Source organism: Dermacentor andersoni, chromosome 3, assembly GCF_023375885.2.
Source record: "Dermacentor andersoni chromosome 3, qqDerAnde1_hic_scaffold, whole genome shotgun sequence".
Taxonomy (NCBI): Eukaryota; Metazoa; Arthropoda; class Arachnida; order Ixodida; family Ixodidae; genus Dermacentor; species Dermacentor andersoni.
Window position 1 is genome coordinate 101,628,139 of NC_092816.1, and position 25,256 is coordinate 101,653,394.

The following is a 25,256-nucleotide window of genomic DNA, read 5'->3' on the forward strand; positions in this document are numbered from 1 at the left end:
TGCGGTCGCGAACAGTGGTTGCAAACTGTCGTCCTCCTGCTGTTCGGATATACCAATGTCTGGAAATTCCGGAGATACAAAGGCGACGTATTGATCGAAGTTGTCAGCGTCGCATTCAGTCGTTGGAAGAGGCATCCGAGAGAGGCAATCAGCATCAGTGTATCGTCGACCGCTCTTGTACAAAACAACAATATCGTACTCTTGTAGACGTTGAGCCCAACGCGCAAGTCGACCAGAAGGGTCCCGAAGATTCACGAGCCAGCTCAGTCAATGATGATCCGTGACCACCGTGAAGGGGCGCCCGTAGAGGTAAGAACGAAACCGTTGCTCCGCGAAGATGACCGCCAAGCACTCTTGCTCGGCACTGCATAATTTCGCTCGGAGCGACTCAAGGAGCGGCTAGCGTACGAGATCACGTGCTCACTTCCGCCGATGCGCTGAACAAGCACATCGCCGATGCCAACACCACTCGCGTCGGTGTGAAGCTCTGTTGGTGCTGAGGGATGGAAGTGGCGAAGAATAGGCTGCGACGTCAAGAGGAACTTTAATTGACGAAAGGAAGAGTCGCACACTGTGGTCCACTCAAAAGGAACGCCTTTCTGGAGAAGGCTGTTATGATTGCCTACAGTCCCTGAATAATTTTAAAGTAGAGAAAGCCTTTGATCCAGCCGACGACGCCAGCAATAGGCTGATCGGTGACATGTGACCTTGCTCCGCCCCTTTGCCGCCATGAAAGTTCCTGTGCGCCGGGCAAAGAGCGCGATGATTTTGCTGCGCTCTTTTTTTGCTGATGACATTGCTGCGACGATTTCGTTCCGGGAGGGCAGAAATGCCTTGTTGCTGTGTGGTTGGGTGGCGAAACCGGACGAAGGATGGCAAGAAGTTATTTTGCATCCCGCGCGGCAACCAGAACCTATCCAGAAGAAAAGTATGGTTGCATAGAATTGGAGGGAAAGTCTGAACCATCGGTAACTGCACGACTATGCGAGGAAAGTAATGTAGAGCGATACGAAGGTGCGAGAGAAAGTATACACGTGTGTGTGCAGAGCTGCAATAGTATTTCATTCGTGCGCATGAATGTTGACCACCGAAGTTTGTGGAGATTATTGATTTTAGTGAATTATGAGCCCGTTGACTTAGCAAGTGCAGTATATATGACCTGGCATGCAAGTAAATAGTGGGGCAGAAGTGCATTAATCCGCTGACAAATACCTGCATTGCGTTACGCGCGATAAAAAATCACAAATTTCAGCGGCGAACTCTACTTTTAAATTTTCCTGTGTTATTGCGCGCGTTGTTAACTGCGCTTTACAATATGTCCAAAAAGTTATTTCCAACTCTGCATATCCTAATCGTATTTTGTGCATTGCATATGTGAATAAATATATTGCTAAGTGCCTGCATTACTCGGCTTTTAAAAACAAATACTGCATAGCCACTGCTACTGGCCATCCAATAATAAAGTATAATAAAATATATCAAAGTACATTACATATACCTGCGAGCTCGTTGCTTCCAAGTTTCCTTTACACTCGAAGGTGTTTCAGTAATCGGCGATGTCATTTCACTGACGAAAAACACTCAACTGCAAAGTAACATAAGAAAGACGTCAGAAACCATACACGGATCGCCAGCAAAACAGTGTAAGTAGTTAGGCCAATCTGTGCGCGTTTCGTATAAGGGCCCTCTAATTCTTACGGGGCTTTAGCGGTGCACGGATCCGAAAAGGCATAAACAATTACGTGGCGACATCGCACGGTTCACGAGAACAGTCAATCGCATTCACACACGCGCACACACTACGCTCGATTTTATGTGAGGCTAGATTAGATCGCGCTGGCAGCCCGAACACGATAGAGAAGAGTCGCTGACACGATCCATACCGCCGCTTCAGAATGTCAGGACAGTTGCACTGGTTCGAGGAACTGAGCCACAACACACAACAGTCGTCGTATAATTGCTGCACGACAGACACACTCAGCAGCAAGAAGACTGTTGGAGCACTCGTTTCCACACGCACACAGAATGTTGTTTAGTTGCCGTGAGGGTCGCACGTTTCAGCGACGTTATGTCGAATGTTTTTCGGTCCAAGCAACTGTCAGCCTTTTTTACACGAATTGTTCGTTAACCGCGATGTGTACGCAGCACACTAACAAGCAAAGGAATTCACAGAGCAAACGGGATTATGCGCAAGCAATCACCAAGGCTTGCGCGGTGTATGAGCGCAAACGAACGAAACGTAAACATGCGGAATCGAGACGTTCAAGCCCTCATTCCGCTCTCTTGAGCGTTTTTCTTTCAGCGCTCGTTTGAAATTAAAGGGCTAGATTTAGCAGTTCGGGCCCTTCTTTCGTTTTTCACCACAGTCAGGCACCAGTAGGTTTTATATCCATGCGTGCGCAGATTTTTTTTCACCTGACGAATGCCGCGACACCGCAGCGCCGCGATTTAGCGTGGGCGCCGTCTGCTACAGGAACTTCCTAGGTGGCGCGATGCAGATGTCGCTACCTTATTATAGAGGGACCTTACGAATGCCAAGGGGCTTTGCGAATTCCCCGAGACGGGCGCCATCTGGATTGTGTTGTTGCAAGGAACGAAGCTCGGCGCGTCGCTCAATGAATGGGGAAAATGCTGGATAACGCGTTCATGTTTGAGCTTTCGTGTAACAAAATTTTGTTTTATCGTGTATTCAAATTACAATCCTACGCTTTCTTGTCTGTTAGCTGCGCGTAATTTGTACTTTACGATATTTTATAGCCATTTTACTTGCAGAAATTTAATTCGTTCAGCAACGTCTATGCGCTATACAGGTGGCTTGTGTGACTGGGTATACGTGATTCGGAGGGATTTTATTTTAATTTTGCTGATGAACGGTGCACTTTGAACGCGGCAGAGCGACGCCTGATTTTCTCCTACACGGGGCCATTCACGCTGTTGCGTTAATATCGCGCAGGAGGTTAGTGCGTCCTGAAGTTGGCGGTGGTAAGGACAGCTCGACGCGCGTCGGTGGCGCTTCGGCGTTTCGTCCTGCAACGATTCGCGCGCAGCTTAGTGCGCGGCTGTTAACTGCGGCTGAGTTTTCCAACCCTTTTAATACATTTCAGACTCTTCAGCAGGCTGGCTGGTGTGCATCTGTTTGTTGTGGGCTCTTCTGCGTTTATGTGAAGTTTATCTGGTACTCGAGCGACAATCCCACGTCGGAAGGCACGGATCTGTTTCTGGCATTCTTCGACAGGATACTGTGGTCTTTCTTTCTCGCCTGGACCATATTAATGTGTGCTACGGGCCGAGGAGGTAAGGTTGCCCTGGTGTCTATTTGTTATTTATTAGAAAAACTAGCGCCAGCCGGAAACGGGATGGTGATTACAAGTGCTGCGTAGATGTCATCTGTTCTTAAAGCCAGCTACATTTCTTGGTTCGCATTTTGTCCACATGCACAAAACTGAAACAAACCCTGCTTCTCTTTAGGAACTCTGAACAAGTTCTTGTGCTGGAAAGCATTTGTCCCATTGAGCAGGCTTTCATACGGCGTGTACCTCATCCATTGGCTGTTTCTCGAACTCATGCTGCACTCATCCAGAGAACGAGTCTACTGGTCGGCATTTAATCAGGTAGGTTGCGCTTTGTAAATTTCGTGTAGTGCTTCATTATTTAATAGTTCTGCGAAAACTCGCAAGGTGGAGGGAAGTAATTAATAAAGGGGAAATGAGACATCCACGATTAGGTGGGTGTGTCATTTTCCCTTTATTAATCTGCTTCATTATAGAACAATGCTGCGCATACATTGATAGTAGTGAAGCTGTCATTTCAGGTTAACTACAGAAACTGTCAAACTAATTCATCATATATATAGTTCCTCACAATGTAAGCAATCATTGCAAGCGGTCTTCAAGAAATACGACTAATTGTACGGCTGTATCCCCTTTAAAAAATTTTCTGTCGGTCAGAAACATTGCTGAAGTGGATGTGATGCTCTGTACGTGAAGAACCACGTTTTAGCACTTAATGTTTTCATCATTGGCTCACTTTATTGCACATGCCAGACATACTAGGCAACTATCGCATGGCCGACGGGAAATACAGTCGACAAGACATATATCGCCATGAGCACACAGGCTCTCTGTAAACAGACTATGCTAAAATAGTTGTACTTTTTCTATGAACTTTTTTCAGGGCTACCCGAGGCTGGCTACTGCTCGAAAGCAATTAGAAACAAACGGCAGCAGCGAAAAGGCTCGGCGCAGCGGCGGCACACCTGTGGCTCGGTGCTACTAGTGGCATGCGTAGTAGTAACTAGGGTTCGAGAGAGAGAGAGAAATATCCGCGGCGATGCGCGCGTTGTGACGTAATGTGCCTCCTCGGAGCACCGCCACGGCGAAATCGCAAGTTCGCGCCCAGTAAAGTTATCGCTTTAAAATTGGCAGTGGCTTAGCTTGCATATGCCAGGATAAGGCATAGCATGGTTAGCCTTGGTTTATCTTGATTGCAAGTCCAGGTTAGTCTGGTTGTCTAGCCATGTTGCGGCGTTTAGCCAGTCGTTCGGCGCGCTGTTCGTCTGTTTCCTGGGCGAGTCGTTTCCTCTTCATCTCGTTCCGATGCCAATTCCAGGCCTCCTCCTGTTTATCAGAATTGTCGCCGTCCATACTGCCGCCTCAACTGTGGTTGCGGCGTACGCGAGCTCTCCTTTTCAATCCTCCGACATATTATCAGGCATGCGACGCAGCTGGCGAAGCGAGCGGAGACCAGCGCAACGACGAGGAACGCTGTTGACGTCATACCAAACGGTGGCGGCGGAAAGGCGCGGCGCTGCGCAGCGGCGGAGCACCTGTGGCTCGGTGCTACTGGTGGCGCTTGCGCAGTAGTGACTAGGGAGCGAGAGAGAGAGAAATATCTGCGGCGAAGCGCGCGTTGTGAGGTCATGTGCCTCCTCGGAGCACCGCCACGGCGAAATCGCAAGTTCGCGGCCAGTAAATATTTCGCTTTTTGTTTTTAATTACGGGGTTTTACGTGCCAAAACCACTTTCTGATTATGAGGCACGCCGTAGTGGAGGACTCCGGAAATTTCGCCCACCTGGGGTTTTTTAACGTGCACCTAAATCTAAGCACACGGGTGTTTTCGCATTTCGCCCCCATCGAAATGCGGCCGCCGTGGCCGGGATTCGATGAATATTTCGCTTTAAAACCTAGTGATGGCGATGCCGTTGCTTTTTAGCACTGCAGATCAAGCTCAAAGTACGAAATTGCAAGCTGTAATAGCAGATTCCGCTTATCAGCCTAGTCTGTCAACGAAGCCTCGATGAAGTGTAAGAGTTAGGTTACGCTTCCGGTGTCACACGTTGTTTGTGTGATAAGAAGCCATCAAACAAGGACACCAAGGACAACACCGGGGAAATTACTTTTACTGACTTATTGAAATAAAGAAATTATAAATTAATGGAACTGAAAATGGATAAAAAACAACTTCCCGCAGGTGCGGAATGATCCCATGTCATTACATTACGCGGGCGATGCTCTACCAAATGAGCTACCACGGCGCCGTCTTCCCATCCACTTTCTGGGGTATTTATGCGTTACTACTAGAACTAACCCTGGGAGTGTTAGCCAGCGCCATCACTCACAAACATTGGCGGCGGATACCCTTTCTGCCGCAGGCGTCACGAGTACGTGATCTTTTTGGGTGATTTTTGGGGTCAATAAACTCACACGTGCTACCTGAAGGCATCAGTTGCCGGATCCAAGACCCTCTTAACGTAATGAACGAAGTGCGGCAGAAAGGATGTTCCACATCCGCCGCCAAGGGTGTCGAGTGGTTGCGCTTGCTAACACTTCCAGGGTTAATTATAGTAGTAACACGTAAATACCCCAGAAAGTGGGTGGAAAGGCGGCACCGCGGTAGCTCAATGGGTAGAGCATCGCACGCATAATACGAAGACGTGGAATCGTTACCCACCTGCGGCAAGTTTCCTTTTAATGCAAGTTAATTTCCAATAATTTATAATATTTATTTCAATTAGTCTGTACAAGTAGTTTCTCCTTTGTTGTCCTTGATGTCCTTGTTTGTTGGCGTCTTATGAGATGATTAATAAAAATATGGCCCCTCGGTTAAACCCCTCTTTTCTCGTTCTTACATCACGAGGGTCTCAAATCCGGCAACATTGATGCTTTCAGATAGCACGTGCGGCTTTATTGACCAGTTTCCTTCAACCGAAAAGATCACGTATTCGTGAAACTTGCGGCCGAAGCGATGTTCCACATCTGCCACCAAGGTCTGTGAGTGGTGGTGCTGTTTAACAATCGCAGGGTTAGTTCTAGCACTAACACATAAACACCCCGGAAAGAGGATGGGAAGGCGGCGGCGCGGTAGCTCAATTGTAGAGCATCGCACGTAATGCGAAGACGTGGGATCATTCCCCACCTGCGGCAAGTTGTATATAGATCCACCTTCAATTTCATGAATTTATAATTTATTTACTTCACTTAGTACAACTAATTTCCGCTGTGCTGTCCTTGGTGTCTTTGTTTGTTGGCTTCTTATGAAGTCATTAACAAATATCGGGCCCCCTTCTCTTCACACTGTTTGTGTGAGAATATATCCAACAAATGAAAGAACACTTCCGGACGACACATTCAAATTCCCACAGTATCCAGCTTCACGTGCAGGCCCACACACGCGCACGCACGCACACTCACGCATGGAACACACACAAACGCGCACGCACACAGACAAACAGACGTAGGGACGGACATACACACAGCTCAGCTACGTATAATTAGGGCGCTCAGCGTTCGCACTTGAGACCGATAAAAATACCCACAATACTACACCGCATTTTAAGCAGAAGATGTTCAAGCAGAAGCAGTTTCAGCTAGAGTTGAGCGTTCTCAACTTTTATTTTCGCAATAAAGAACGTGCATTTATTAGTTGTTTTTCTGTGAATACATATTGTAACAAAATGAGCAAAGCAACAGGGAAATCTATTTACAGGTTATATAACAGAGAATGGTTGTACGAGCAGGTGGATAACGTGTGCGTCTTCAGGCACATTCTTGTGCTCTCCTGCTTTAGTCTTGCGCGCAGCGCTGTTACATATGTGCCTCCTGCATGGGAACACTGTTCCAGTACGCCCTGTGTGGACGAAGACAGATGGCGTTTTAAGTGGCCAACATGGAAAATGTCAGTGGGTGGTTGGCAATAGAAAGTAGCAGTCGAGACAAGAGACATTTCGTAGGTCACGTCTGTCACCTGGCGCAAGACCCGCTATGGACTGGCGTAGCGCGACAGTGCCTTTTTTGATAGGTCGACGCGGTGGGTCGTAGATGGTGGAAGGACACAGTCCTAGGGAAGGAAGTTTGCGTCGTGGTAGCGACTTAAGTACGCGCTCTTCAGTTTGCTCTAGGAAATAGCAAGGCGACGATGCGCAACTTGACGTGCTTGTCCGGCTCGGGCAACGACGTGGTGGTCGCATTCCAGCTGTGTATTTTCAGGGATATGCAGGACGGTGTCGAAATGCAATATGGGATTGCGGCCGTAGAATGAATAAATTGGTCACTACTCAGCTTTGTCGGGGCGCAAAGAATTCTGCGTGAATTTGTCGCGGAGAAGCGTACTGTCCCAGTAACAGTCGCGTCGGAAATATATATGTTGAAAGCCTATCCTTAATTTTGCGACTAACGCGCTCATAAGATTGTTCGTATCCGGTTGATAGGCAGTAGTTAGCTTGTGTTTCGTGGCACAGCAGCGGTATAAGTCGTCCACATCTCTGCAGAAAGTAATGATGGCTGGCCCATAATGGAGAGTAAATGTAAGCATGAAACGGCAACCAGCAAAGCATATTGCTTGGACATGATACTAGCCACAAACTTAAAATGGGTGCAGCGCTTTTTCGCAACGGCACACCTCACCACACCACACCACGCCCCGCCATGCTGTACACTGGTCCATGTGGATGCCGCCGAGTTAGAAGAAGAAAGCCGGCTGAAGGCGCCGCCACAGGCAGGAGTCGCCACCCAGCGTCGCGTCATCTGTCGAGTCGACTCAAAACCTGCACCGCGGAATTCACGCATCTATGACGTTCCAACGGGCATGGGCAACCCTGTGTAAGGGCCAAAAGATGACAACTAAGTTTGTGGCACATTACACATCGGCACGCAGATCATTACACATCGGGACGCATTAGGACATCGGCACGCAGATTATGGGGAATGACAAACAGCAGCTCAGGACCACTAGGCATGCATGCAGCGCTGATATAAAGTGCCTTCGAGGAGGACGAACATTTGAAGCGAAGATTCCCTGGTCGCAAACGCGATCTTGTTCATGACGTCTGCGTGTCGTCCCGTACTTTGTCACTGCGCATCTGGGTGGCGAGGTCAGCGAATATAGGCAGTGAAAAGATAAATGGAGTAGCAGAGGGGTCGCAAAAATATCCGGGGATAGAGGGAAAGGCGTGGCAGACAGTTGGTATCTTGGTGTGAACCACGGTACTTGTGGGCAACAGTGTAAGAGTATTCCCGATATCGCAGCGCTCAGTTACGAAGGCGTCCTGCAGGATCCTTTAGGGAAGAAAGCCACGACAGCGTGTGGTGGTCTTCAGTCACTGTAAATGGCTGACCGTACAAGTTCGGCCAAAATTTCACGAATGCCCAATTAAGTGCAAGACAATCTCAATGTTTGATAGAATATTTCCGCGAGGCTACAGAAACCAGATGACCTGCGTATGGAATCACATGGCCATGCCCTTGATGATGCTGAGATGAAATGGCCATGATTCCATGATCATTGGCGTGAGTGCGGACTTCAGTAGGAGCAGATGGTTGGAAATGCGCCAAAATAGATGATGTCGAGGTAAACCTAGATAGGGCGTTTGCTTGTTTGGGGCTCTAGAAAAATGAATCATTTGCCTCGCAAAGCGCCGGAAGACTTTGGGTGACTTTCGCGAAATTGAGCACGAAGCGGCGGAAGTACGAACACGGGCCCACAAAGCTACCTACAGGTTTGGCACTCGTCAGCATGGGAAACTCCTGCACTGCCCCAACGTGGTCTCATTTCGGGTGCACAGGGGATGAGTAAATAAGATGGCCAAGGAAAGTGACTGGCAGTGACCAAAGTGACACATAGACGAAATAAGGTCGAGGTCGGCATTTCGAAAAACTGAAAACTAATGAAAGGCGTTCGCAGTATGTGGAAAACGTAGGAGTGAAAATGATGACGTCATCTAGGCAACAAAAACAGATGACCAAATTGAGTTCATGCCGAAGTGCGTCCATTATGCGCTCGAACATGGCTGGACATTACACAAGCCGAAAGGTATGACTTCGAACTGGTATGGGCTTTGAGGTGCTACAAGGACTGTCTTGTCGAGTCCCGCGTCGTCTAGAGCAATCTGCCAGTAGCTTGAACGGTGGTCAATGAAAGAAAATTATTTAACACCACCGGAGGCGTCGTCGATCCGTGGTAGAGGGCGCTACCTTATAAGTTGCCAGCCATTCACACGGAAGAGCCAGGTGTTTTTAACTCGGTATATATGTAACGCCCACGGGTCGTAAATTAGCTCAGTGATTCCTCGAGGAAGCATCTTTTCGACTTCCGTTTGAGTCATTTGTCGCTCATAATAGAACATGCAGTACAGTCTGCGGTGAATTGGATGGTTGTCGCCATTACGAAATATTTGTTTTGCAAATGGCGGTTTTGTCTAAAGGGCGACTATTCAGGTCAAAATTGCTGCATAGGGAGGTGAGAAATTGATGTAAGTGATCAGCGTGCTGAGGCGGAAGATCAAGAGAGATCATGTTTGGGAATTCTGGTAATGAGGCGGGGGAAAAAGGGCACAGTCGCTGCGAGACTACATTGTTTCAGTAGTGAATCTTGATAAGTGGTAGCCCTGTCAAGTTGACAACGTGCCTGTGGCTATATTTGGCGGTAGGGCGTGATTGGTTGGTTCAAGATTCAGACGAGGAATGTACGTAGAATTGTTCGTAACATTGACGAAAGTGTGGCACCTGTCATGTGTTGCTCGTCAGTCCATTGGGTTATGAAATATCCGTGAGGAGCACTGGCTCAGCGGAGCAGGGACAATAGTGAAAGTGTCGGATCGGTTGACGGAGACACAGAGTGAATACCAAGGTTCGCCAGCAGTTCGCGAACCATTCCCTAGATGAGGGAAACCGTTGGCCGATAATCATTAGTGGCACATGAGTGGGTGCTAAGCCGCGATGCGTCTGAAACCACACCCTCACGCAGCCAGACTTCTATGCGTTTCAAACCAGACTCTGACCGTGCCTTCAAAGTAGATCACGTTGGCTAACACCAGGGTCTGATGCCTCCTGTTGTTTTCGATGACGCGTTCGTAAATGAGTAGCCGGTCTTCGACTTCAAGGTCATCGGTACGCGTAACTGGGCCAGGGTCGAGGGGCCTCAGAATAGATGACAGTTGGCATGGTGGTCCCCGTCGTGGCCGCCATTGTTGCAGCCTCTTCGTCAGTCGGCGTGGTGGCAGCGGCAAGGCTACGTACACTTCGAAACTTCATCTTGTCTCAGATGTACTCCACACGTACACCAAACATTTGCACAAGTAAGAAAAAAGGGAAATCTATCTACAGGTTAATACTAAAGAATGTCAGAGCAGGCAAGACACTAACGTTGTCGCCCTCAGCCCCGAGGCCGTGCTCACCTTCTTCGACTTTGCATTCAGCGCTGCACAGTAAGTATTTTCTACCTGGGGAATCTTTTGCATCAGAGGCAATCTACCTTATTTTTATTAAATATCTGGTTCACTAAGCGTTTCGGCAATGAATCTGGCTGTATGACTGGAGATTCTGCTTTGCATTGTTGCAACGAATGAACAAGAGCAACGTTTTAAAGAATAGATCTAGCAAAGGAACGCCGTACGACTATTTAACTATGCGGGACGTATGACTGAATCCATGTGATAATGAAACGCAAAAACCATGCCACAAATTAGCACCGCTGTCTCTCTAAATATCAGAAAGCATACCTAGAAAGTGAATACTGTGATGTTTCGGCAATCGTGCATGGGCGTCACGGCTGACCTTGCAAACCCTCATTTACGAAGTGACGTTACTCTTCGTCATATCTCTTGCAAGCTTGCAATTTTATGCGCACTGTGACTGGTTCGTGTGCGCACAAGAAACCTTGAGTTTAATGTTAGATGCCTCCAAAGTTGCTTTAAAGAAATGCATGACCGATGGTGCATTTGAACCTGTTTTTTAGCATAACAGCCCAATGCTCTAATAATTAGACCATGATCACACGGACACTTAACTCGTGCCATAAGCACTCCTTGAATGCCTTACTTTTCCATCGTGGGTCAGTTTCTAGCATTCGTCCCCCATGACAGCTAGCGCTTTGAGATGCTTGGTTAAATTGCAGCGCCTTCGTGATCCGCCCGTATCTTTCGTCTGAGGAATGTGATACCTCCCAAACGGGCCAAGTTATGCCATAGAATTAATTGAAGTTGACCTTATTTGGGGAATTACACCTCCAAGAACTCCGACGATTAATAGGTAACCAGTTGCACAAACGACTTAGGATGATTGCGAATGGAAGGAAATGGCTAATGCAGGCTCCGTGGAACTAAAATGTACACCTTAACAATGCTTTCGAAGTGTGGTGCTGAAGTCGCTACCTGTGTTTGAGAATGAATCCGCACATTGTCGTCGATATTTGTTGATAGACGGCAGGACAGAGGCAAGACGACAGCGGTGTGATGGCAAATAAATGACGATGACTGACAAGACAACCTCACGACGAAGATGAAATCATGAGCGAGGAGTCATGAAGACAGCGGGATGGCGGCAGTGTGACGAAGGATTGCATGACACCGGACGCAAGCATGTGCCTTGCTGTCCAATCGTTTACTCCGCGGAGGCCAAGTACTAGTGAAATCATCAGTTTTAACTTCGTAAAGAATTCATCCAGCAAGGGAGTTGGTCTAAGCAAAGTTGTGGTGAACCGCGGAAAGGAAACGACTACCTTCGTCAAGAAATGCAACTGGGATTTACACGGGGAGCGTCCCCACGAACCAGAAGCTCAGGCGGTGAGTTTACCGGTAGTGTTCGAGATGGTCTGCGCAGGTAAGCTGAACGCGAAATGTTATCCACAAAACATTTTTTCAGACTGCACTTGGATATATATATATATAGAGAGAGGGTGTTTCAGCGAACAGTTTCAAAAATATTTAAAGGTGCCTCGGACAGATACCACGATTCTAGTTCATGAGCTGGTCCACTCGAAGCGGCGGACAATACTTGCACAAAGAATTGAGATTCAAAATCGACTAAATAATAAAAATTCACTTATTAATTTCTAACTAATTATATAAGGCCCATATTGCAATTTACAAATTATAGCCATGGAGTTCCCAAGGCGGATCCACTTGGAACGAATTTTCAATTCTAATTTGTTAACGAAACGTCACTTCATGCACTGAAGCACACAAGAAACTGGAGCGCCAATGGGTTTCTCCGCATCATTCGGGAAATTATATCTCGAAACTGTTGTCCTGAGAATTTGTTATATGTTTATCCGTCTTGCGAAATGCACAGCTAGAATTTGTATATTGCAATATGGGTCATAAGATAATTAGCTAAAAGTTAATTAGTAAATTCTTGTTAATTTGTCGATCCTTCATTTCAATTTGTTGTTCAAGCAGTGTTCGCCGCATCGAGTACACGGGCTCATAAACTAGAACTCAGCTATCTGCCACAGGCAACCTTTCAAAAATTTTGAGTGTTTGCTGAAACACCCTGTGTGCATAAGATTGAATATATATATATATATATATATATATATATATATATATATATATATATATATATATATATATATATATATATATATTAATTACTGAAAGCACTGGACACTAGTCATAAATTGGGCATTCTTGGTTCTTTTGCAACCTGACAGTTGCTGCACACGGCTCGTCTTGGCAAGTGACTTGACTTTCATTTTCCTTCTCTCTTTCAACTTTTGCTTCCTCGTGTTCAGCCCTGTATGAATATTTCTGTTACTGACTTTCACAGGGGGGGTCAGCTAAATTTTGATCTTGAATGCAATGGGCGTGATTCTATCTGTGTTTCGTAGAAATTGAAAGCAGAAGTTAAGCCTTTATTTTCACGTATCTACTGCGTTATTTCATTGTGTATAGTTCTATATGCCTGGGCCATACGATGGCTGGCAGTTTTGAGGAAGTGGGTTTGATGAAGTGATGAAGCACCAATTTTTTCTCCTAATGTCAATTAGAATATCGGCTATACCCGTCTGCTCTATGTTCCAAATCGCTCTCATTCTGTCTCTCAAGGTTATGCCTAGCATTGTTCGTACCATCGCTCTTTGTGCGGTGCTTAGCTTGTTCTCAAGCTCCTTCGTCAGTCTCCAAGTCTCTGCCCCATATGTCAGCACCGGTAAAATGCACTGGCTATACACCTTCCTTTTCAATCATAATGGTAATCAGGATCTGACAATGCCTACCGTATGCGACTTTATTCTCCTGTGAATTTCCTTCTCATGATGAGGGTTCCCCGTTAGTAACTTACTTATGTGAACTTATTCCTTCACAGGCTTGAAAGGCTGACTGGCGATGCTGTAGTCTTGTTCCTTTGCTCGTCTATTCATCATTATCGTTGCCTTCTTCATAGCGATCGTAAACCCCACTCTTACACTATCTGTGTTAAAATCCTCAATCATTTGTTGTAACTGGTATCCGGTGTTGCCAAACAGGACAATGTCATCTGAAAACCAAAGGTTGCTGAGGTATCCGCCGTTGATCCTTGCTTCTAAGCCTTCCCACTTTAATAGCCTGACTATTTCTTCCAAGCACGCAGTTAATAGCATTGGAGAGATTGTGTCTCCTTGTCTGACCCCTTTCTTTATAGGTTTCTTCCTACTATTCTTGTGGAGAATTAAGGTAGCTGTGCAGTTTCTGTAGATTTTTCCTGGATGTTTACCTCTGCGGTCTGTACGCCTTGATTACGCAGCGCCTCTATGACTGCTTGTAGCTCTACTGAACCATTAATTACCCTACGCTCATTTTATTGCGCTATTTTACCACTTTTCAGTCAGAGCTTTCTTTGCGTACCTTACGCAACTTTTCTGACAGTGAACACTGGGAGCTGCTGCTCAAATGGCAGAAAACATATGAAATATGACGTAATATCTGTATGATATGTATGTGTGCTTTGCAAGACGTTCCCAAAGAACACCGCGTCTATGAAGTCTACACAAGAATGGTCAACACATTTGGTTTAAAGTGGTACGAAACAACCTCTTTGCTCCATCCGTGCTTAACGCAAAGGTTGCAGAATTCAATTCAAAGTAAAAGATTTTTACTCTCTGGAGAAATGCTTATTCGGCGTATTCGTCTTAGGAGGTCTTGATTATCACATTGGAAAATAAGGCCACGATATATGGGAATTGGGAACAGGCATTCTATTAGTGCCGCAGAGAGTGCCCTATATCGGAAGCACTGTATGTAGGCATCTTCCACACTGCAATATACGTTTAGGAAAAGACCACAATCGCACGCGTAAGATTGCAATGTTATTGCAATATTTTATTGTCACTTCAATGGTATTACAATGTCGCTCGATATATCGCCTAAGCTGTAACAATTTAAGGCATGTACTACAACGTTTCTTGGGCGGGCTCCGACCACACCAAATCATTCAAGTGCAGGCCCGGACCGGGCCACGGCATAAAGCCACTGGCCCGGGCTTAGCCCGGGTAAATTCCCTCCAAACACGTTTTCGCCCACCAGGTTAAATACCGCCAACCTACGCTCATCCGCTCAGCTTCCGGCGTCAAGCGGAACTTACGTAGTCGCTGTTTCTGGTTTTACGCGGGAGCGGCATCACTGCTGCATAGATTACTCTTAAAAAATATACAGCTTTAGAGGCTTATCTTGCCCATAACAATAATCGTCATCTCTCTTGCCCGCATTTCCTTTCTTTAACGCTGCAAGCCCGGTACTTCCAAGTCACGAACGGCGTGAGCGTTTCCACGTGACACAGCATTCTCGACAAGAAAGTAGCGAGCACCGAGTTTTCAAGCGAAGCTTGTATAGGCTCACAAGTTTCTGTGGCGTTGTTGCGGTCACACACACGCACACACACAAATACAGTTGCTCCAAGAGCAGAGCAGCTGCGGCAAAGGGCGGTTTGATGAGTTGTCAGTTGCGCCGACGCCGGAGCGTGAGTCATTAACAAAGATTTCAGCTACACAAGCACGCACCCACGCCACGCGCTCAGCCAATGAGAGCGGATTCGCTACCGCCGGGGAAGAAAGGAGCAGGAGAGGGTTTTCCATGCGCTGAGCCAGCTTCATGTTCGTTCAGTTCAGTCTCGGAAAACGGATGGTACGGGAAGAACAGGCAGCTGAAGTACAGGCAGCCTTCGACGAGCTGCGGCTATAATTCGCCTGTGGAAGGCCTCGCCGTCGGCGCGCCGATCCGTTCATTGGAGCCGCCCGAGCCCAGCCGATCTGACTGCAACGAAAAGATGCCGAGCAGAGCTAGCGGGAGGCGGAAGCAATCCGGCACCGTTACCTGTGAGTTCGATTACGAGCGTCGCTTACCCCCATTTTCCTGTAGGGGAGCGGTTGGTCGTTTTTTAAGAAAGGAAACGTAAGCAAGGCAGATTGGCGATTATTTCTGTCGGACAAATATACACCCCAAAGAGTTCAACCATGTCAAGAGTGAGATGCGAGCGTGTAGCGATCAAAAATTCAGGAACTGGAAATATGGGAATCGGAACAACCGGAAACGGAAGCCCCGAAAGCGGAAATTGTGGAAGCGGAACTGGTTGGAGGCGACGGATCAGGGAACAGCGGCGCACATCAAAGTTTGGTGCTATTAAGCTAAAGCGGCGATGGCACGGGGACGGAGGGGCTTTGGGCCGGAGCACTGAAGTCAGGCCCATGCAGTGCTCTTATAATGCTCTTTAAGATGTTCTGTGCACATTGGCTGTACCAAATATTTGAGCAGACTTTTCCGAGTAAGGGAAACAACAATTCTCTGTTAGGTGTACGTAACGTGCGGTACGAAACCTTGCAAAATTCTTTGCAGTTGACGCTCTCCTTTGCCGTACTCGTCTGGTGTTTCCTGCTGTCATTCGTGGTCTTCATCGCATGCGAGGCGCCGACCGGAGCGCTCGAGAAGCTGCTTTTCAGGAGGTGGATTGAAGATGGCGGTGCCCGGAAGCAAGAACATCAAGAGTAGCTCGGAGGTGGTGACGTGAAAAAAAAAAAAAAAAAAGAACAGTGCTTGATCAACGCTATAAAATTTCGCTATGCTAGCCAACCAGCGGCCACTGGCCTTGACATACAAAGTGCACCGGTACTTGCAAGAAGACCAACGGTACTTCCAAGAAGTACGTGTCACCAAATTCTTGGAATATGAATAGAAATAAAGGCTAACAAGACAAATCGTTGCCTTTTGTAAATTTACTATTCCCACTCGCCAAAATTAACGCTACTCTATGACGTCCCAGGCGTATGATGTCATGTTATAGCAAATTAAGTCGGAGGCAGAAGCCGAACAAAGGGAAGGTAATCCCACAAGAAACATTTCCTTGGTGACAGGCTGAGCGTTGCCTTGTTCTTTTACGACCTTATCAACGGAAGTATAATAAATACTTCTACTACTTTTATTAACACTTATTGTACTTGTGTACTTCGTAAGCGAGGTGCTTACGGCATCGGTGCATCGCGACGAGCCCATCCCCTGATAACTGACAAGCAGGTACTTTTTTTTAAATATACGTAAGCTTTTTATAGAAACTGCCCGTGCAAACAGCGTAAGTGCGATCACTGAAGTGGATTGCTTGGACAGGCAAACATCACTGGCACGCGAAATCTGAGCTCGCGAGTACCTACTTAATAATTTTTGCTTAAAGTTTCACTATTTATTCAGTAGTGGATGTTGCAGTTTACGAATTGCTGCCGGCGAGCTCGCAAGGCATATCCGCATAGAAGAAATCTTCAAGATGGCGCCGGTCTGGAGATATGTGCCTGTCAAACTTGCGACATACATGCACTCATAATATAGAGGAGCAACTGAAAAGGCACTGCACAATGCATCACACATGCTGCGAGAAAAAAAAGGACGCACTTCATGCCACACCAGGAAGAAAAAAAATGGGTTCCATGCTCTAGGGGAATCGGTTTCAATGAAGGTGTCGTCGCTCTTGGCGAGGAATCGTTCTTCTCTTTAGCGACCACTCACAAGTAGAAAGCGAGTGACCTTGTTAAACACATTTTCATCACGAAAATACTCTCGCCGCACGTTGTAGTGCCACAAGCTTGTGGCACTACAACGTGTGGATCGCAAGCATGCCGAAGGAATTGCAGCGACCGTCCGTCACTTCGTTGTCTACGCCGTGGGGATCATTGCCCCTTGCTCCGGAAATCCAGTTTGCCTCACCGTGGGGGTGATCGCCCCTTCTCATTCTTGGAACAGGAGTGGCTGTCCGACTGGGGTGCCACCACTGCCACTCTAAAAAAACCTGCTTTTACTTTTGAATAAAGCCAGTTGACTCTCCGTTCTCAAGCTGTCAAAACGTGTACTCCTTGCCTCCGCTAAACCGAGCTCCCATGAGAATCGCCACGCATTGAGGAAAGTAACAGATTCGAGAGCGAATTGTATGTCGAAACACCCTTCTTACGCCCCTAGTTTTGTAAACGGGTTTAATTGTAAGCAGAATCCTCTTGTTCACCATTTCATTAATTTCAGGGTGCTAGAAAGGTGTTTTGCGCGAAACATACACCTTGCACGGTTTAAGGGTACTCGGGTTCTTCAACAAATCAAACAAGGAAAAAGCCATAGGTGCACTTTCCATCGGTTTTCGCCAAGTCATTGTTAAAGCAAGTCTAATGGACACAGTAAGCTTTGGATGTCTACCTGCTACTTCCTGTGCACGGAGTCCTCCGTGCTGAAGTACAAAGACATAGCTTTTTGTTTAAATTCCTACCCCCTTGTCGTTTTAGCACTGGTGGCGTTTAAGTTGCTTCAGACCAGTGCTGCTTTGTTGATCAGCTGCCAATTGTCAGCGAATCAAATCGCACCAGCCAATGATAGTTCTTCTGGCACATCTTCGTTCTGGCATAGCGAAGGGGCTGGCGATATATGCGCAGCAAGTCGTAACCGGTTTCATGCAGGATAAATTGGAAGGAACATTCGCAGGTGCATGTGAAACAATGTATTACCCATTTAAGAACAACGCGTTTACTGCTGAGGTGCGGCTCCACGGTCATAAAGTAGGACGATAAAACTGCTTTGTCCTCTACTTTCTTCGCTCCCTTTCACCTCTTACTGTTAGCTTCGAGCTTTCGACTGCTCCTTCCCGTCGGTGACTGCTTTCAAATTCTTCCGGCACTGCTTCGAACGCCGGGACTCGGAGGTCGTTTCGCGCAGGAACTCCTTTCGCTCGCACTGACGAACCCTGAAGGACATAAACGTTCGCCACAAGAAACAGCGGCAATTATCGTCAATGAATGCAAACATCACGTAATGCTTCGCCTATAGCGATAGTGCGTGGGGACTCACATGATGAAGAAGATGATGATAATGGTGTAACTGATGATGATGATGATGATGATGATGCTCTGTCACGGCTCGCACCCACTAAGGGGGACAGGCCAAAAATCGGATGGCAGCAGTTAGCTAAAAGAAATTTTTGTATCAAAACGATACACGCCGAGCAAAAGAAGTAAAACAATAACGAAAAAGGAGATGCTACAGCAACTAGACTTGTTCCGAGCGAGCAGTCAACGCACATATTTTTCTTTCTCTTCTTTCGCTTTGCTCTACACTTTCTATGTTTAAGTCTCAATAGCTAGGCTTTCATAAATGGCGGCTCCACGAAAAGGGCTAAACTACAGTTAGTCGTCATCGTCATCATTGCGTTTATGCCCAGCCAAATTACTGGCGCAGGCACCCTAGCAACGAGTTTTAACAAACACAGAGTTCCCCAAGTATCATGCACCAAGATTTAAAAACATGCAAATGCTACATAGCTGCACAGTACCAACGGAATGTTGTTTGTCGTCGCTTGGAGATACCCAGAGTATTTTTGCATTCTGCTTAAAACATATTTAGTCTTAATTATTTAATCAATCAAGTTCTCAAACATTATAATAAGATGAAAGGAATATGAGAAACTCCCTGTACAGCTTTCTGTTGCTCAATACGTGCCGCATAAAAGCGTTTTTCAGAGTGTGAAAGAAGCCCACGAATACACGCATATTGATTCGATCGGACAGTCGCACGGCAATATTGCATTTATTAGTGGGTTTCTTTCACATTCGTAAAAGTACATGCAGCACGTATGTAGCACATGGCATGCTCTGCACTGCATAATGAGATGCTTTGTCTTGCAGCCTGTATAGTCATTTATATTTTGTGCTAAATGTCCACAAAGCCAGCCTAACAATTGTATAGGGTCAGTATCTGTGGTTTTGAAGGGCTAGAAATACAAGTTATTGTTAGAAAGGACAGCTTTAATGGACCTTTATAGAAAGTTGCGCATGCCTTTAGCTGCAGTCTGCTGAGGAGCCCAGATGAAAGCGCGCTGGCTACGCTGTAGCATGCTATATACTGCCACACACACGTTTGGATGGCGTCTGTGACAGGCGCAGGCAACTAGTGCCCTATAACGTAAAACTATTCCAATATGTTTTATTCCAATCTCCTGAGGTCAAATTTGCGTAACCACCGATGCAAGTATCGGGGGGTGACCCACATGGTTTTCTGAACAGACCAATCAAACGCTCTGCTCAATCAGAGGAGGTAACTTTTGTTTGCTTGAAAAACGAATAGCATTGCCTACATTGAGCAGCTTCTCGTATCTAATTGGCTTACAAGAGGCGAGGAGCACACTGAAGTGGAGAGGGATTCAATGGGGCCGAGCCACTGCACTGAAAATCGATAACCGGAAGAACAAGGTGGAACCGGCGTCTGCGATTGGTCCGCTTTCCCTCACTTAGCTTGTGGTGGCTGGTCGAAAATCGCGGCGGCATGCAACGGAAGCTTAAAAATGGCACTACAAAGGATCCTCAACAAAGAAGCGTTGGCAGAACTAGGTTGTAAACATGCGCAGAGTGCTGGAAAACGTTACACGGCCACGCAGAAAGCTTTATTATGCGCAAACAAACCCATCTTCTCCAGCAGGTGCGAGTAGCCAGTGTCTGTGTGATTGACGGCCGCCACCTTTTATTCCTTTCGGAACGGGGTAACCTGCGGCTATTCAGAAGAATATTCAATTTTATTCGGCATATTATTGCATCTTTAACGCGTACACGTCATTTTGACGCGGTGAGTTTTCGCGGTCTTGTGACGTCGCTTGACAAGCAGATGAAGTGGGTGCAGCCCATAAACTCTTGACGAATAGCCGAGGGCTAATATTGAAAAGGCGTCGAATCAGAAATAACTATTTTTCTTTTGTTCGGTCAAATCATGCATAATCAGTGCGTACACGTCTTATCAGATGGGGAGCTATCGCGGTTTTCGTGACGTCGCGTGATAGAAGGGCAAAGTGGGGGTGGTCCAGAAACATTTTCGACGAATCACGGAGAGCTGATTGCGGAATTGGAATGGGAAAGTTTGGAATAGCTTTACGTTATAGCGCCCCTAGTATTTTTTTACTGGTCTAAGCCCAAAAGTTCTATCATATTTCCTCATTTTGGTTGCAGATGTGCAAATTTATATACGTCGTGTCTACAAGCTCAAGAATTCATGTCAGCAGCATTTCCGCACAAGTTCTTACTCTGATTGCCGTTTTGTTCGTTTAGAATGGCTTGTCTGACAGTGGTGTGTCATTTCTTTATCGTTTTGTTGGCTTCTTATGGATTTTGATGTTGTGCATGTTGCCAAAACACCTGGCGGATACATGGATAAAATATTTACAACAGTGGCAACACACATCCATGGGAAGGTAATGTGTCAATAATCTGCGCGAGCGTCATCTTGGCCTAGAGACAAGTTAAGAAAACAGCTCCTTTCACATGCACCCAAGCGGATGCTAACTTTGACGCGCTAAATGCCCTTTTCTTTCGTGGTGTTAGAATACGAACCTGTATATTGAGCTTGAACTCATGCTGTTGAAGTTGCTAGCGACACAAGCTGTAAAACAGAATACTCTCGGGTGTGCCTGGCGTGTGGGCTTACTCTAGGCAGCGCAAAAAGGAGAGTGTATCACCGATGCTACACCATAGTTAGACTTGCCATTTTTGCTGTGGTGTCATAGACTGACGTACAATGACATGTAAGCTGTCAGTGCCTACGCTTGCAATGCCAATACGAGAAGGAGCCCATCACTGGCAGTGGGACAAGTTCGCAAGGCACTGGTTCCATACTAAGTCCTCCTCGCTTATACGCCAGCGTCATGACCGCCTGGAACCCTCCACTTGTGAACTTAGTAGCAGCACGCGGTTATTAACGCAACTTGAAACTATTCAAGAATGCAGCGTTGGTGGAAGGTGGCTTCTTATTCGAAACATTTATGGTATTACTCATTTTGCTCTACGACAAGCGCGTGGCGTCTAAAGTAGCTTGTCTCAGATTGAACACCAGTTTACCCATCCTTTTCGAGTTTGTAAAGCATAAGCTTGCAATAGCGTATACACGCAAACTTTATTTGTAGTGCCTACCGCTGTTGACGCCTTATCAAGAACTCGCCAAGCGAATAAGACTTTTTGATTCTTGTCAAGCAGACGCCGCTACTTTTCAGCGCGTTGTTCTAGGTGCACGTACATATCATGATCGTCCACCGCCTTTCTTGTGCGACATGCTGAAGTTAGTAAAACGTTTTGCCGACGGTTCAGTAGTCTACATACCTGCGACCCACAACTGATCAGAAAAATAGGCAAGATCTAAAAAAAAATTCTAGAAATGACGAAAAAATGTGCAGGCTATTAAAACGCATCCAAATTTGATATTAGAACGTGGGGGGCGAATAATTTCTATTCCCAGCATCTTCAGGCATAGACTTCTGTTTGCCGCAAAGGGAGGCCGTTGATATGAAAAAAAAAACTTTCGTCGTAAATGCCGACAATTTTATGTCCATCGATTAGCGATCGCCTGAACCTTGGTATCTTTGATGACACGTGGTACTGCACAGGGGTCTACCGGCCAATTGCCTGCTCCTGGCGATCATATGCTATTTAGCAATGGCTGCAATATTTCTTAAAATAATTTGCGAGCAGTTTTGTACCTGACTTGACTAGCAGACAGCAACAGCGAAGTCTGTTTCAAGCCAGCTGCAAATTATTTGAGGGCTTCTGCGTTGCGCTGATGTTTTGTTTCATAACTATGCTATGAGTTCTGCGCGCTTCTCAGGTACGTGCATGAGAAAATTTATTGCACATTGAAAAAGTGTGCCTTTCTTTGGTTTTCGGGTGCCCCGAGAGCTCTCACACAAGCAGCGTATTCCAGGTGTCTGCTGTAAACAGAGGGTGCACATCGCATTAGCATGCACATGGTCCAAACATACTACGTGCATATAAAGGTGCCTATCCCGTTACGCGCTTGAGGCGCGTGTACATTGTTGGTTGTTGGTGAGTCGTAGATGGATCTCAAGGAGACAATGGACCGGTCACATCTTCTTTTTATACGAATTCGGCGAGCTTCGCCCACAGTAGGGAAAAGATGTTTATTATTGATGTGGAGACGGCGAATTTATTCAGTAAGCATAGCTGACTCCATATCTCTGGCTATCAGGTCCATGCTGCCTGCCAATTGCTTCGTTTTTAGAGCAACAGTACATATGTAGACGAGCCGCATGTAAAAATACTGAAAGGTATCTATAGCGGCTCCACAGCCACCGTAGTGCTCTTTAGGGAAAGCAACAAAATCTCAATGAAGCAGGGCATCAGGCAGAGAGATACGATCTCTCCAATGCCGTTCACAGGGTGTTTACAGGAGGTATTCATAGACCTGGATTGGAAAGAATTAGGGACAAGAGTTAATGGAGAATACCTTTTTAACTTGCGATTCGCTGATGATATTGCCTTGCATAGTAACTCAGGGGGCCAATTGCAATGCATGCTCACTGACCTGGACGCGCAAAGCAGAAGGGTGGGCCTAAAAATTATTCTGCAGAAAACTAAAGTAATGTTTAACAGTCTCGGAAGAGAACAGCAGTTTACGATAGGTACCGAGGCGCTGGAAGTGGTAAGGGAATACATCTACTTAGGGCAGGTAGTGACCGCGCATCCAGATCATGAGACTGAAATAATCAGAAGAATAAGAATCGGCTGGGGTGCGTTTCGCAGCCATTGTCAGATCATGAACAGCAGGTTGCCATTATCCCTCTAAGGAAAAGTCTAGAACAGCTGTTTCTTACCAGTACACACGTACGGGACAGAAACCTGGAGGCTTACGAAAAGGGTTCCACTTAAATTGAGGACGACGCAACGAGCTATGGAACGAATAATGATGGGTGCAACATTAAGGGGTAAGAAAAGAGCAGATTAGGCGAGGGAACAAACACGAGTTAATGACATCTTAGTTGAAATCAAGAAAAAGAAATGGGCATGGGCAGGGCATGTAATGAGGAGGGAAGATAACCGATGGTCATTAAGGGTTACGGACTGGATTCCAAGAGAAGCGAAGCGCAGCAGGGGGCGACAGAAAGTAGGTTCGCGGATAAGATTAAGAAGTTTGCAGGGACAACATCGCCACAATTAGCGCATGACCGATGTAGTTGGAGAAGTATGAGAGAGGCCTTTGCCCTGCAGTGGGCGTAACCAGGCTAATGATGATGATGATGATGATGATGCTTTGCAATGATTAGTTGCTGGCATGTGCACATGAACAATACGCCTACATGTGGCTTGTCACCAAAGAAGAATTGTCTCTTGTGGGGGTGACGTTCATTGGTGGCCCTCTTTTGACACCTGTACTTGGCTTCCTCGGGAAATAAACATCGCCTTGAGGTTCCCTCGCTTCTTTTCCTCTGCGAAGCTCAGACAGGTGAGCTGCTTACCTAGTGATGGGTGAAGATGGCTAGTGTACCAGTACTAGTGCCACCCGCAAATCAATTTCCTGCAGTACAAGTACGACGATGGCACCTGTGGCAAGATCAAATTTGTTGCAACTATGAAGGAAATGTACATTGGTGTATCGCTTCACAAAGAGGAGAAAATACTTTAGAATTATACATAAATACATATGTAGTCAAGCGACTAGATGCCAACATACCCAGGAATTAGAGACATTTCGTTGAGTTTCCTTTTTGTACCACCACGTGGCGTATCGACCTTAAAGAATTCGAATTTCCCGCTATGACGTAAGCCATGACGCGCAACTAAAGAAAACACAAGAAAAAGAAGCACACCCTGAGACTATCGCTTCGCCTTGGTACTTGGAAGCGAGTGCGTTTGTGCATCGGCGTTACCTCGAAGACGGCCAGCTAATTGCTCTACGTGCAATGAATCGATGGTTTCGCTAGACACCTCGCCAGACAGCTGATCGGGATTCTGTAGAGGTGTCTATGTCCGGCCGAGATAACGGCTCCTGCGAAGCTTGCGTTGGCAAATGTAGCTAATAGACTCACGGCGCTCGAGAAACGGCAGGGCACCCAGGAAGCGACCGTGTGTCATATACAAACTCAGCTCAATGGGCTGCTAGCTTCAAATTCTACAACCTCGGCCTCCGTAGCCGAGTCCCTGCACAGTCATCATCATGACAGCACGGCCTAACAGGGCCGTGGTATGGCAGAACTGCCGGAAGGGTACGACGCTATGGACGCTCATCCAAAATGGGGGGCTCTCGCTTCTCAACGATCTTAATTTTCCCACAAGGATCGGCAACAGTGTCCAACATAACACAAACCCGGACCTTACTCTCACTAAGCACATACCCAATGGTACATAGCTCAATACGCTAAACTCATTGGGCAGTGACCACTTCATCCTTAGCACTTACGTCCCTACCCGTACGCTTTCCAAGGCACAACGCCGCCAAGTCGCCATCACTGACTGGGACAGGTTTCGAAGGATTAGAGCCGCCGCACCTGAAACCATCGATAACCTGGACACGTGGGTACAGCAACTAATGGCAGATACCACAAGGGCCACATCCCAGGTACCAACCGCGTCAGGCTCAGAACTCGCAGACAGTAGGCTATTACACATGTGGGAGGCACACAACAGTTTACAGAAACGCTGGCTAGCCAATAAGCACAATCGCAAACTCAAAACCCGGATCGCGGCCCTTGTCAAGAAAATAGAAGAGCACGCAACACAC

The 25,256-nt window shown here is 46.7% G+C and overlaps 1 protein-coding gene across 2 annotated transcripts in view; it reads left to right on the plus strand.

Moving 5' to 3' along the window:
- LOC126541546 (nose resistant to fluoxetine protein 6-like) overlaps positions 1 to 16,467 on the plus strand; it is a 63,136-nt gene extending 46,669 nt beyond the window's left edge. The window contains exons 9-11 of one of the 2 annotated variants that reach the window (XM_050188354.2): positions 3,105 to 3,294; positions 3,469 to 3,611; positions 16,080 to 16,467. In XM_050188354.2, the coding sequence (XP_050044311.2) occupies positions 3,105 to 3,294; positions 3,469 to 3,611; positions 16,080 to 16,232 (486 nt within the window). In that variant the 3' untranslated portion in view covers positions 16,233 to 16,467. The remainder of the gene's footprint in view (positions 1 to 3,104; positions 3,295 to 3,468; positions 3,612 to 16,079) is intronic. The other variant, XM_055075888.1, reaches the window with a different exon arrangement.
- The last annotated feature ends 8,789 nt before the right edge of the window (positions 16,468 to 25,256 follow it).